We start from the raw sequence: 12236 nt of genomic DNA, 5'->3' as shown, positions 1-12236 counted from the left end.
GTGGGAACACAGGAAAGTTCTTGGCACTTCTCTCGTATGTAAGAAAAATAAAATAAAATATAGAATAATAACCAAAATAAATAAATAAATAAAAGAAGAAGAGGAAGAAGAAGAAGAGAAAGCAGTATTTTAAAAGTAAAAACCATAGACTTGGTCTTCTCTCTGTAACCCACAGGAAAGGCTTGAAAGAAAAGAAAATGATTAAAACCCAGAAATGGAAACAGGTGGAAGTATGTGTGCCCTACAAGGATTTTTAATGTAATTTAATGGGATCATCCTTTGGAGAAGCAAGCTCTTGGGACTTATTTGAAATATGATATGTAAGAAGAGTTGCTTTCAACTTTGCTGGATGGAATACACAATACACAACCCTATCATGCAAGTAAACTGTTACTGATACCGCTTTCAAAAATAGTTTTTAAAAACAGTTTTCAATTAATTTTAAAAGTAAAATTCTGTTTTGGAGCTCAAAAGCAAAGCTTTGTTTCGAAACTCAAATATAAAAAATAATTTTCTTGCTAAGCACTCACCTACAATACAAAAATTTGCAAAACATTAAAAAACTATTTTCTATTCCCGATAAGAGAAAACTGTACTAAAAAATAGCTGACAAAATCATGTCTAAGAAACCCACTGGCTTGTTCAATTGGATTTATTCGAACAGGTTATCTGAAGGACAAATACAATGACACAATCTTATAAAAATAATTTCTATAATATTTCACAAAGAAAAAAGCATTACTCAAACCGGGCCCTGTCAAACTTCCAGATGATTTTAAGTGGTTTTAGAAGCACCACCCATCACAGGGAAGCAGAAACTGTATACACTAAACATATTGGGAATCCTTGTAGTGCATCTCATCATAAAGCCTGCCAGCTGAATCTGGTGTCATGTTAGTTTGGAAGTGCAAATCATACTAGAACAAAGATCACCAATGAACAGAGCCGGTATGCCGGGATAGTTCATTGACAATGATACACAGGATTCAAAGATCAATTAGGAACATGGACTAGCAGCCTGATAAAGGGGAAGCAGTCAAATAATATAGGGAAAGTTCTTTGTTATCCTGCATCATATGGAAATGATTTAGCTTTAAAACATTCAAGAATTCATAAATTTTTTGTGCTGGATGAAAGCTAGCATGGATCAGTACTCTTTCAAAGTTCTGAAGATTGTCACAGGGAAATTCAGTCAAAAAAAAAAAAAAAAGAGCAAACAGACAAACAAACCAGGTGCTTTTACAACCAAAGATCCTACAGCTGCAGAAACCTACATAATTAGCCTACTGTCAGATTTGCTGCCTGAGAACAAATCTTATGGAGAATGAGACGCAGCAACCCTATTTCATCCTATGGAAGTAGTCGATAAGATTACAGATAATTCAGATAAAGAGGGGCAAAACTCATAGTTTCTCGAACATCCAGATCAGGACTCGAAGTAGTCAGTGAGAAATTGAGCCGTTGGTGAGACCTACCAAATTAACCTCCAGGCAAAGATATGTTGATATCTGTTCCTGACTTTCTCGAATCCTGCATGGACTGCATACTGGCCCAATTTTCTCTTTGGATGGAAGAGGGAGAAGCAATGTCTGGCTTTAGGGCACTAGAACTGGGCTGCCCTTGTCCACCAACACCCTCCTCTTTTGGTGTACTAGTAACGACTGGTGGGGTGGTGGTTTGCACAGAAACTGGAGTGGCAGTTTGTGCAGAAACAGATTTCATCTTCTTTGGCTTCTGTACCGGTGCATTGTCTGGTAGAAAACTCCCAACCACAACCTGATATATGCAGAAAAATGTTAGGGAAGTACTAAAAAAATACTTGTTCAGTAGGGAATTTCAACTATTATCACTTAGGAGCTGTTTGGGATTAGAAAATCATCCCATGAGCTGAGGATGACAGCTAAATTCTGGCATGTTTGGTTAAGAAATGTGCCCCATATCCAAAGGCATTTACTGGGGAATAACTTGGGGATAAAAATTCTATATGCCTTTTTTGGATCAGCATTCAGGTAAAGATAGTCATTTAGTAGTAATTCCTAGAAGCAATATGAAGTATGATAACAGATTTCTTTTTTCCTTTATTCTATAAGTAAAAAACAAAAAGGAGCTTACTAGAACAGGACTAGCGGCTATCAGAAGTCCAGCAACTCCTCCCCCAACAACCCGACCATCTGGACTTGCCAAAGAGACACTCATCCCACCGGCTCGATTCCTTGTTCCTCCGCTTTCAGTAGGGACAAATGATCCAGTCAAAGAAAGTATTTCAAAGCGACCCTACAAGAAAATAGGGAAAAAAATGATCAGATTTTCCTTGGAAATGAAATCAGAAATTTGGAAGTTGGAACGGGAACAGAATCAAAACTTAAATACAGCTGAAAAAGTTTTCATTTTTTGCAACTGCCAAAAAATTTTGGAAAGCTCAAAACTATTCCCATGCAGGTAACTGGATCTCCTCAGTCACTTAGCTGCTTTCTAATTTTCAAACATTCTCCATTCGGTCAAAGAACTAAAGAACATCAACTATTGTAAAATCAGTGGAACATCAACTTCATCCTACTACTTCACATCCCAATTTCAGATGATTCAACCTATTTAGAGGAATAGTATGTACAAGTCAGCTTGAAGGAAAGCTATATAAATACATTGTGATGAATAAAATTCACTGTCAAACAGCATTAAAGTGAATTAAACAAAAAAGAAGTAAAAGGGGGAAAATAATATTAATAATATATAATTCCATTAGTTTACTTTCTTTCCCACTTGTCATGCAACTCAAGCTTTTCCCTACTGGAAACTCCATACAAGGATTAACATCAACCATATGATAAATTCTAAGATTAGATCAACCCCACCAACTGAACCTCTACAGCACATCAACTATTGGAGTGTCAATTAATCATCAACTTCATTCTGGAACATAGGCTACTTCATATCCACATTTCAGAGAATCCAGCCAATTGGAAAGAACAGCACAACATGTACAAGTACAGCCTAGAAGAAAGCTATGTAAAAGAATTCCTAATCATCCTTAGGACCAATAGGATTCAATATCGAATTGCCTCCAATGTGATAAAATTAAAGAAAACAAAGAGACTGAGATCAATATTAATGGTATTTCAGGATAGAATAAAAGTGCTAGACCTCATAAGTCAAAGTACCCCCAGAAGAATCTTGCTGACGAAGTGTAACATTTGAAATCACTCCATTAGCTGATAGGATACAAACAGCCCGAGGTCCTTGTTGAGAAAATGATATCAGCTTCATGGTAACATCCTAAAAGAGGTAAAAATTGACATCACACAATAATATCAGAGAGATGAAGTGATACAATTACTTAGAATAATTCATATATCCATTGATAAAATAAATAGAATATGCAATGCTTTTCCATTATGATGATCTTCTTCTGCCTTTCCTACAGAAAAGCTCTCCTCATTTCTGACTCATGTCCAAATGTCCTCATTCCTTAACATTGACTCCTGAAATGCCCCAAATGGCATGCATTCTGAAGGAATCCTTGTCAGCATCTGGGTACTAGTTTCTTGACACGTACTCTTCAATTTCATAGGAAGAACCTATGTCAATCAACAGGGGTGCATGTAGGGGATGCTTATCAGCTATCTCCATTACTTGGGACACGGATTTGATTTCTAATGGGCTCTGTTTTCGTCGTAACCAGAACAGAAAATGTGTTATACAAAATAAAAGACAAAAGAGTGGGGTTCGAAAAGGTTAGCAACTTACCCGCCAAGGTAGCCCAGTAGGTCAGGGCGAACACTAGGGAGCGTGGCTCTAGAAAGTGGCACATGATCCCAGGTTCATATCCTACCACAAATGATACCCTAAATTTACCCGATACTAGTTGTTGCAGGGTGTATTTGATAGATGAGAAGCCATTGTATTGAAAAGCGCCAAAAAGATGGGAAAACAAAAAATACTTATTCCATTAAACCAAACTCAACCAATCAATGAAATCAAATAAGGATATCAACCTATCACTTCTAAACAGTTTGGACCAAGAAAACAAACTACACAGAAATAGGACTTTTAGCCTATGATCAGAGAGCTCCTCATTCTCAAACGATATTTTGTTTCTCTCCTTCCAAATCAAATTTTAGGATATGGATATTATAAAAAAATAAATACATAAATAAAAATTAGGAGATGGAGACTTGACTTAAAAAGGATTTTCAATGATTCTTAGGATATGATATAAGATATGACACAACAAAAGCTAAAAAAATAACATACCCTTGATAAAAAGAAAAACCGCTCTCTTTCTTTTTTGTTTCATCTTGAAGATAAAGGCATTTGATAAGATATCTCCGACGGTGTTTGTTTTTTTAACTTAATGTTGAATGCAATATGCTTTCAAACTTTAAATTATTTGTTTTTTACTTTTTTTCTATTTATTACTTTTTTTTTAAAAAAAATTATTGAATAGCCAGAGTCAAAATATTTGTTTTTCTATCAAATGCTAAAAATAACTTTTTGAAATGACCAAAACACAATTTCAACCCAACCCTATCCTATTAATACTTAATACTTAATAAAAATAAAATAATAAAATAATAAAAAAATAAACAACATAATACTTAATACTATTGAGTTTTAATTTTATTTAGAATTAAGTAAAAAAAACAAAGACCACCAACATCTTATCATGTTAATAAGTTACCATAGATGAAGTTGAAGACTTTAGGCATCTAAAAATAAATTTAATTACTATTTTGTAATTTATTTTTTATTTTTTATTTATTTTTTTGTGTAATTCTAAAATAGTGGTGGGTGCTCCTCCACTTTGATTTTAAGAAGGATGTAAGAGTTTTTTTTTTAAATAAAAATAAAAATTTAAATCTTGATATTCAACAAATAATCACTAATAAAATATTTAGCTATGCATACATCATTATACAATTAAACATAAAAATAATAATATGGATAATGAGATAATATTGATTAATAATAGAACAGGTCATAAAACACTTAAGGTAAAATAGGGCGGGAAATGTGGCTCAACTTGAAATCATTTAGCACAATTTTGCTAATTTTAAAATACTACAATTTAAATAAATAAATTATTATCCTCCAATAAAATAGAACTTTTAGTTTTAGTAAAATACAACTTTTAGTTTTAGCTAATTTGACATTCATTTAGATGCTTATCAATAACAAATAGTCTAATGTTATCCATATCTTGTTAAGAAAAAGATAGATACCATTTTATTTGAAATTTGAAATTTAAATTTGCACAAAATTTAAGTGAAGTTTAAAAAAAGGGAAAAACATGAAAAATAAGTAAATAAATAAAAATAAAGGCACAAATTATGATTTTCTGTAAAAACTAGATCTATACCTATCCTTTTTTCTTAGATAATTATTTTAAATGGTATTCTTTTATATTGTAAGTGATGTAGTAATAGTACTTTAGCTAATAACAATTTTCCGCCAAACTGTTGTTTTTTTTATTTTATGTATACAACAATTGACTTTGTAGTAATGTATATAGCATTGGATTTCTGTTGAATACCATCAAACAAGAACAACAAACCAAATAATATTCTTATATGCTAACATAGATTGCAAGTGTGCGAGGGAACTTGCAAATGTAACGAGAACAATTTTTCAGGAAATTGTTGTTTTTTGGTTTTTATTTTTTATTTAATGTTTACATTAATTGAATTTGAATTGAATTTCGATCATAAAATAAGAAGATAAGACGTGGGTAAGGCTGACCTTTGCACTTGAGGTGAGCCACTCCCCTTGGACCCTAGGGATATATGTTTGCATATAAGAATGTTAATTGGTATGGTTGATCCAAAGTTGCTTAGGAATTTTAATAACATCAGACCTTCATCAATTAGTAGTTCTTGAACTTATACCACTTTTTCATTTAAAGCTATTCTATTCTAGCCTTCCAATGGTATAATAAAAAATAAATAAAAAATATCTATTCTATTCTTACATCGACTACCTCAAAATAACCACCTTCAAGCTAATACTAGTGAATAAAGCAACAACATAAGAAAAAGTATGCCTTCAGAATTTCTCCAGATACTTTGAGCAAATACTGCAAATACCAACCACCTTAAAGCAAAAGAGATATTAGGCGATTAATGTGGCTACTTGGTATTTGGCAATGTTTTCCAACAAGTTATATCCAGATGTCAAGCAATATTTACCATCCTTCCATGAAGACTCTTAAGAGCTACATAACAACATAATCAAAATGGTCCAACCAAAAGAAGGCCTTTTCATATGCTTAACTCTCAGATATGGCCTTGAAGCAGTACATAACAACAATTCCTGACGTGTGGATAAAGGAAAATACTCATCTACTAACTGAACATTCAATACTTGGGTTCAAATGCAAAAATGACATATCCAAATGTTTATAATGTGTCTCATAAAGAAATAAGTTGTTCTCAAATGAGTGAACAGGGAAAAGACAAAGTGAATATCTCAGCAAGGAAAAAATTGTTCTCATATGATAGTAATTTCATCATGCCACTCTCTGGTTTGCACTCTCTTTTTCAAACAATATCAGCACTGTACCACCAGAGCAAAAAATAACCATTTCCTAAGACAAAAAAAAAAGTATGTTCCCATTTTTGTGGTACAAAACAAGGCGTGTCATAGACGACCAAAGCAACTCGTCATAATTTAATGTTGTTGTAAGAGCCCTTCATTGAAGTAGAGTCTACAAATTTGACCAAGAGTGACTTCATATGTACTAGAGATTTAGAAATGTAACGATAAAAAAAAAATAAAAAACTGCTGATATTGGAACAATCATTTACAGCCACAAAATAGTGGACCCCAAATAATTGGCGCTAGGCTTTCATATTCATGAGAAAGATTCACAAAGCAAGCTATTACATTTTAGTAAATGAAACTATTTTTCTCTTTTGTCTAGCCAAAACATACCTCGCCAGCATTAACAGTGATGATATGAGGCGTGAAATTTACACCATCAGAGATAGCAGACCAGTTGCCTACAAAATGGAAATATAAAGAACATTAGTAAAATTGAAACTAAGCATTCATACTAAGCAATAGATTTGATGAATTAGAAACTTGGGCTCTGTTCCTTTGCAGAAAAATGTGGTGGAAACATTTCCTTAATGAACTATGAGATCATAAAAATAGAAACAACCATGGTTGTCGGCATTCTTCTCTTTATGTTGGACATAAAATAATGCAAATGACCTTCCAAACAACTATCGGAAACAAGGATCCTACAAAATAGTAGCAAATTGTTATATTAATAGAAAATGTTACGGATGGAACTTGTCATATTGCAATCCAATCCATCTGAAGACCAACTCCCAAAAACTCTAGTGAAACTTAAAAAGAAAAACATTCAAGAATCAATAATTTGATGACTAACAAATTGTTTATTCAAATTCAATCTCTGAATTGGATAAACTATTCACCTATAGACAAAAATGAAAGTCTGGCTGATAGGAGAAGCCTAATCAGAAATAATTTAGAAAATATTATAAATAAAAGAACAAATTCTAAAGGAAAAGTTCCCACAAAATAATAGAAAATTGGCTGTTTTTAGGAAATCCTAAATGTGGTCCATGATGATACAAATCTACATGCACACAGAGAAAAAGACTCAAAGACAACAACGATTTCCATGATTCAATTATTACTGAATTAGAAAAAAAGGTTCTCTTTTAGTGGGAGAAACATAACAAATTTAATCCTCAGTTGCACATGTCAACCTCACATGTTAACATGATTTGTGTGATTTTTCTTAGGACTTTCAGATGTGAAATCTTTTGCTCCAATTCATTCATATAAGAAATTTGTGTAATAATAACTGGTCTGAGATAAATTTGGCTATTATAGATGGCTTGATTTTTCATATTCTCATGCAGAATTCATGAAAGAACAAGACTTTCACCAAACCAAATTTTAGAACTAATATAACGATGCAAATATACAGCATCTAGTACTCTCAAGGAGAAGTAGGGCTCATCATTTACCATAGATATTAATTATGCCGTGCAGAAAGGGAAAAAAAAAAAAAAAAGACGATCTAAAGGACTTGGTTCCATCACTTGGAGCTAACTTTCCCTGACTCAGCTGGAAAGCTATATGGTCTGGACACTTCTTCAAATGGAGGCTAAGATAGATGAATATCAATAATTGGGTTTTAACTGATACTTCACAACAAGACAGGATTCATGGCGCTCCATGTGATAAGGCTAAAAGGAACTCACAGCTATCACACTAGAAGCGCTAATTGTTTGAATTTGACATGCATTCGACAAGGAAATTTCATTTTAGTAGAAGCCATCACACAACATAGCTTTCACATACATCAGGTAAATCACAAAAAGCCAACAGTTTACCGTATGGAATCAGGACCAACAAACTTCAGAAGGCATAGAAGCCACAATTTCTCTTTCCTGGACCCAACCCTGTGTAACAAACTTTACCAATGAAACAAATATGCACTGTCAACAAGTTCCATTCTTTCTTTGTCACTTCAGATTACTATGCAATTTCCTCAACATAAAGGCAAGAAACAACAGATTTCAGCAAGAAGAGGAATATTCCTTGCTCATACCAACCCCACAAAAGACCACCCTTTTCTTTATAAAACACCATCCTTTCCTTCCAGATACAAAGGGAAAGCATCTTAAAACATGGTCCCACACAAAAATTCAGCGAGCATTACCAATATCACAAATGCAGAACTCCACAAGAACTATAGTATACAGAGTAATTACACCATAAACAAAAATTTCAGAAAAGAAAAACAGAGACCAACATGAATATTCATCAAAATCAAATACAATACCCCAGATTTATAGCTAAACTTAACTCAATTATAAAACTATACAGTTACCATCACAATCAATCATACAGTTATCATTTTTTTTTTTTTGGATAACTAATCAATCATACTGTTATCATAACAGACAATCAATTCATTGTAGCAATCAAGGTAATCACAACAAAGAACAAACAAGACCTTGAATCTCAAAATGGGTTAGGAAGGCCCCCATTACCTGAATTCTCCGACCCCACTTTCTGTTTTTGCTTGCTTTCGGAACCAACTGGCCGCCCTCTACCCCGCTTTCCAGATGAGAAGTTGCCAGATAGTGGAGCTGAAGATGAAATCGGCATTGGAGACAATGTCATGGAAGCCATTCCATCTGGTTGGTACTTCCTTGGTCTACCTCTCTTCTTCTTCCCCACTGTTCCTGTGAATCCCACACTCACAGGAGATGCATCCACTGCTGGTGATCCAGCAATCTGGCTAGGGTTTTCAGTTCTAGCCACCATTTCATAGTCGGATGGAGCTTCAGCTCCTATCACTGTAACTCCTGAAGTCATGCCTTCCCTTCCCTCCATGCATAACAAAAATTCCTAATTACCACTGAACCTAATAATCCAATTTTCCCGCAGAAACAAACAAATACCTGCAACAGAGAAATTCATCAGGAATTCAAAAAAGAACTAGATTTAAAAAAAATAATAATAATAAAACAAAGAAAAGAAGAACAAAATTTAAATTAATCAAAATTACAAAAGTAAAGAATTGATTTAAAAATTGCTGAAATCTACTGCAGATCAACATTTGCTTCAACTTTCATTACCCGAAACACAAGCAAGAAAACCCAAAAAAGAAAATTCTAACAAATTACTAAAAAAAAATTGCTGAAATCAGACAAAAAAAAAACAGTTTCAAACAACATTTTCTTCAACCTTTAAAAATCACAAGCTGTAACCCAACCCAGAAATCGATCAAAGTTCTAATAAAAACCAGAATTTCTTTACAAGTCGGATTAAAAAAATAATTTAAACTCAACATTTTCTGCAATCTGTAAAACTCACCTCACAAGAAAACCATAAGAATCTAAACGAAGAAAATCAAAAACTAGAAATTCACTTTTGAAAATCAGAAAAAATTCACCAACTTCTGGAACATGCAGTAAAAATTCACTTTCAAACTCAACATTTTCATCAATCTTCAAGCATCACAACCTTCGACTCAGAACAAAAAATCAGTAAAAATTAAAAAATCAAAGATAAAAAATGAAAATAAAAAATAAAAGTGAAAAAAAAAAAACCCTTCAACACAAACAAAAATTCCATAGACACAAGGGGGGAAAAACACCAAGAAAAAAGAATTCAACCCAAAAACAAAAAACAAAAAACAAAAAATCAGTGAAAAAAAAAAAGAGAGAAAATTTTTGAAAAATCAAGCTCAAAATTAAAATCATCTCCAGTCTTCGAAGATCACGACCTGCAAAAGTCACTTCTAACTCGAATTATCTCTTCTCAAGTTGTAGCCGAGACTGTTCCGTGCGAGAGGCGTCAGTCTCTTCCGCATTTGCAGAGCTCACACACTGCTTCAATGGCGTCCTCCGATCACACTCAATTTTTTTCCAAAAAACCGCCGGACGATCATAGAACAAAAATCACCGCTTGTTTCCCGACAAAACAATTCTTCGGAAAAACACAAATTAAAAAAAAAAAAACCGGTTTTCAGGCGTCCGAAAAACCGCTGGCCGGTTTTTCCGAAGCCTGTCCTTTACAGAGACTACTAGAGAAGGAAAAAAGTTGGAGCACAGAAAAAAAATAATAAATAAAAATAAAAATACAGCATATTAATATTTAATACAGAAAAAAAAATTATTATTCAATTAATTAATTGCTAAACTCGAAAATTACAATTTGGTTATGAAAAATTTCAAGTCCGAGGAGAAATTAAATTAAATTATTTAAAATAAAATAAAAACGGGAGAAACGGGCAATTTAGTAAATTCTTGAAAAATAAATGAGAAATAAAAAAATAAATACTTTTAAAAATAAAAATAAAAATATTTGAAACCTTTTTTTGTTTTTATTGGTTTTAAAGCTGAAAAGTTCCATTAAAGAGAGTGGACCTTTTTCTAGGTGCTGACGTGATTTTTGTCGTCTAACTTAACATATGACCTTATCATTGACCGGAAATTACTGATTGTGCCACTGGAGGTTTTAGAGCGTGTCCTTTTGTGATGATAATATTTTTTGTGGGGTGTGGGGTTGGTGAGCGCTGATGAGGTAACCTGCGGGTGAGACATGCGGGTGACGCGTGGAATCCGATTGGGACTGAAACAAAAAAGTCTGACAGGTGACTTTTTTGAGATTGGCAGATGGGTTGTGTGGGTGGCAGGTGGTTTCCTACATGGGGAAATGGCTTGCCTCACACGTGGGTGACATGCACTTGTCTGTCTCCAATCACATAACAGAGGCTAGATCTCAGATTTACTTTCGTCTCCTTTATTTGATTTAGAGAATTACATCACACGGCAATTAATTTTTCAAAAAATGATAATAATTTAACATGATTGAATTTTTAATTTACATATTAAATAAGAATTATTTATGCCTTGAACTTTAATGATAAACGTATTTGGCATTGTTAATGAGAATACGTTACGTGTGTCACGCATTAGTAGGTGAGAATTGTCTGATTATACATAAGATTAGTATAATAATTATTATTATAATGTCAAAATTATTGGATATAAATAAATGAAAGATGTGATAAAGACAACCCATTTTTTTAACATTTTTTTAAATATTTTTAAAAGTAAATTTTATTTGTAATTATCTATATTTACATAATTATTTTTTAAAACCGACTTCTAGAAAACATTATATTTTCAAAATAAATTCTAAAAAGGCTATCTATTAAAAAAAATTACCAAAAATATTTTTTTTTAGTTTGGAAATTAATTTTATGTTTTTTAAAAACATAAATGTATTTTTAGAACAGTTTCCAAACAAATTTTTATATTTTTATAAGGAATAGTTTAAGAGCAGTTATATCATAATTTTATTTTGTCGAATTAAAATAGTTCTTTTAGGCTAAAAACATATTTAGTAAATTTTTTTTATAGAAAACAATTTTTTTCTAAAATCATTGTGTTTTTTTAGAATATATTTTAATTATTTTTATCTGTTTGATTATTTTAAAAAATAATTATATAAATACAAAAAATAATTAAAAATGAATTACATATATTTATAAGAAATATTTGAAAATGTAAAAAAACATGTTAAGAATATTTCAAGTTTTGGAGTATATTTTTGTCATATAAAATATTATAAAATCATTTTCAGATAGACTTTTGTTTTAAAAAATATTATAGAGTCATACTTAAAACCTATTTTTTTTATAAAAAAAAATAACTATTTTCAAAGACGGGTCCAAACATGCCCTT

At 32.2% G+C, this 12236-nt stretch overlaps 1 protein-coding gene across 1 annotated transcript; it reads right to left on the bottom strand.

Annotated features, from left to right (window-relative positions):
• Positions 1–1086: 1086 nt before the first annotated feature.
• Positions 1087–10620, bottom strand: LOC100262627 (AT-hook motif nuclear-localized protein 1). The gene is made up of 6 exons (XM_010663340.3): positions 10271–10620; positions 9030–9443; positions 6928–6995; positions 3142–3273; positions 2113–2274; positions 1087–1776 (listed from the first exon to the last, which is right to left on the bottom strand). The coding sequence occupies exons 2-6, from the start codon at positions 9373–9375 to the stop codon at positions 1480–1482; spliced, it is 1005 nt and encodes a 334-aa protein (XP_010661642.1). The 5' UTR covers positions 9376–9443; positions 10271–10620; the 3' UTR covers positions 1087–1479.
• Positions 10621–12236: the final 1616 nt, after the last annotated feature.

The sequence above is a fragment of the Vitis vinifera genome, chromosome 15, assembly GCF_030704535.1.
Source record: "Vitis vinifera cultivar Pinot Noir 40024 chromosome 15, ASM3070453v1".
Taxonomy (NCBI): domain Eukaryota; kingdom Viridiplantae; phylum Streptophyta; class Magnoliopsida; order Vitales; family Vitaceae; genus Vitis; species Vitis vinifera.
Note: the sequence above shows the minus strand (reverse complement) of the source record. Positions and strands in the feature narration are given on the sequence as shown.

Coding starts and splice junctions, on each gene's coding strand:
- LOC100262627 (XM_010663340.3), bottom strand. CDS start 9,375: ATGGAGGGAAGGGAAGGCATGACTTCAGGAGTTACAGTGATAGGAGCT. Junction 6,996..9,029: donor AGTGGGGTCGGAGAATTCAG/GTAATGGGGGCC, acceptor TCCATTTTGTAG/GCAACTGGTCTGCTATCTCT. Junction 1,777..2,112: donor TAGCCGCTAGTCCTGTTCTA/GTAAGCTCCTTT, acceptor TGCATATATCAG/GTTGTGGTTGGGAGTTTTCT.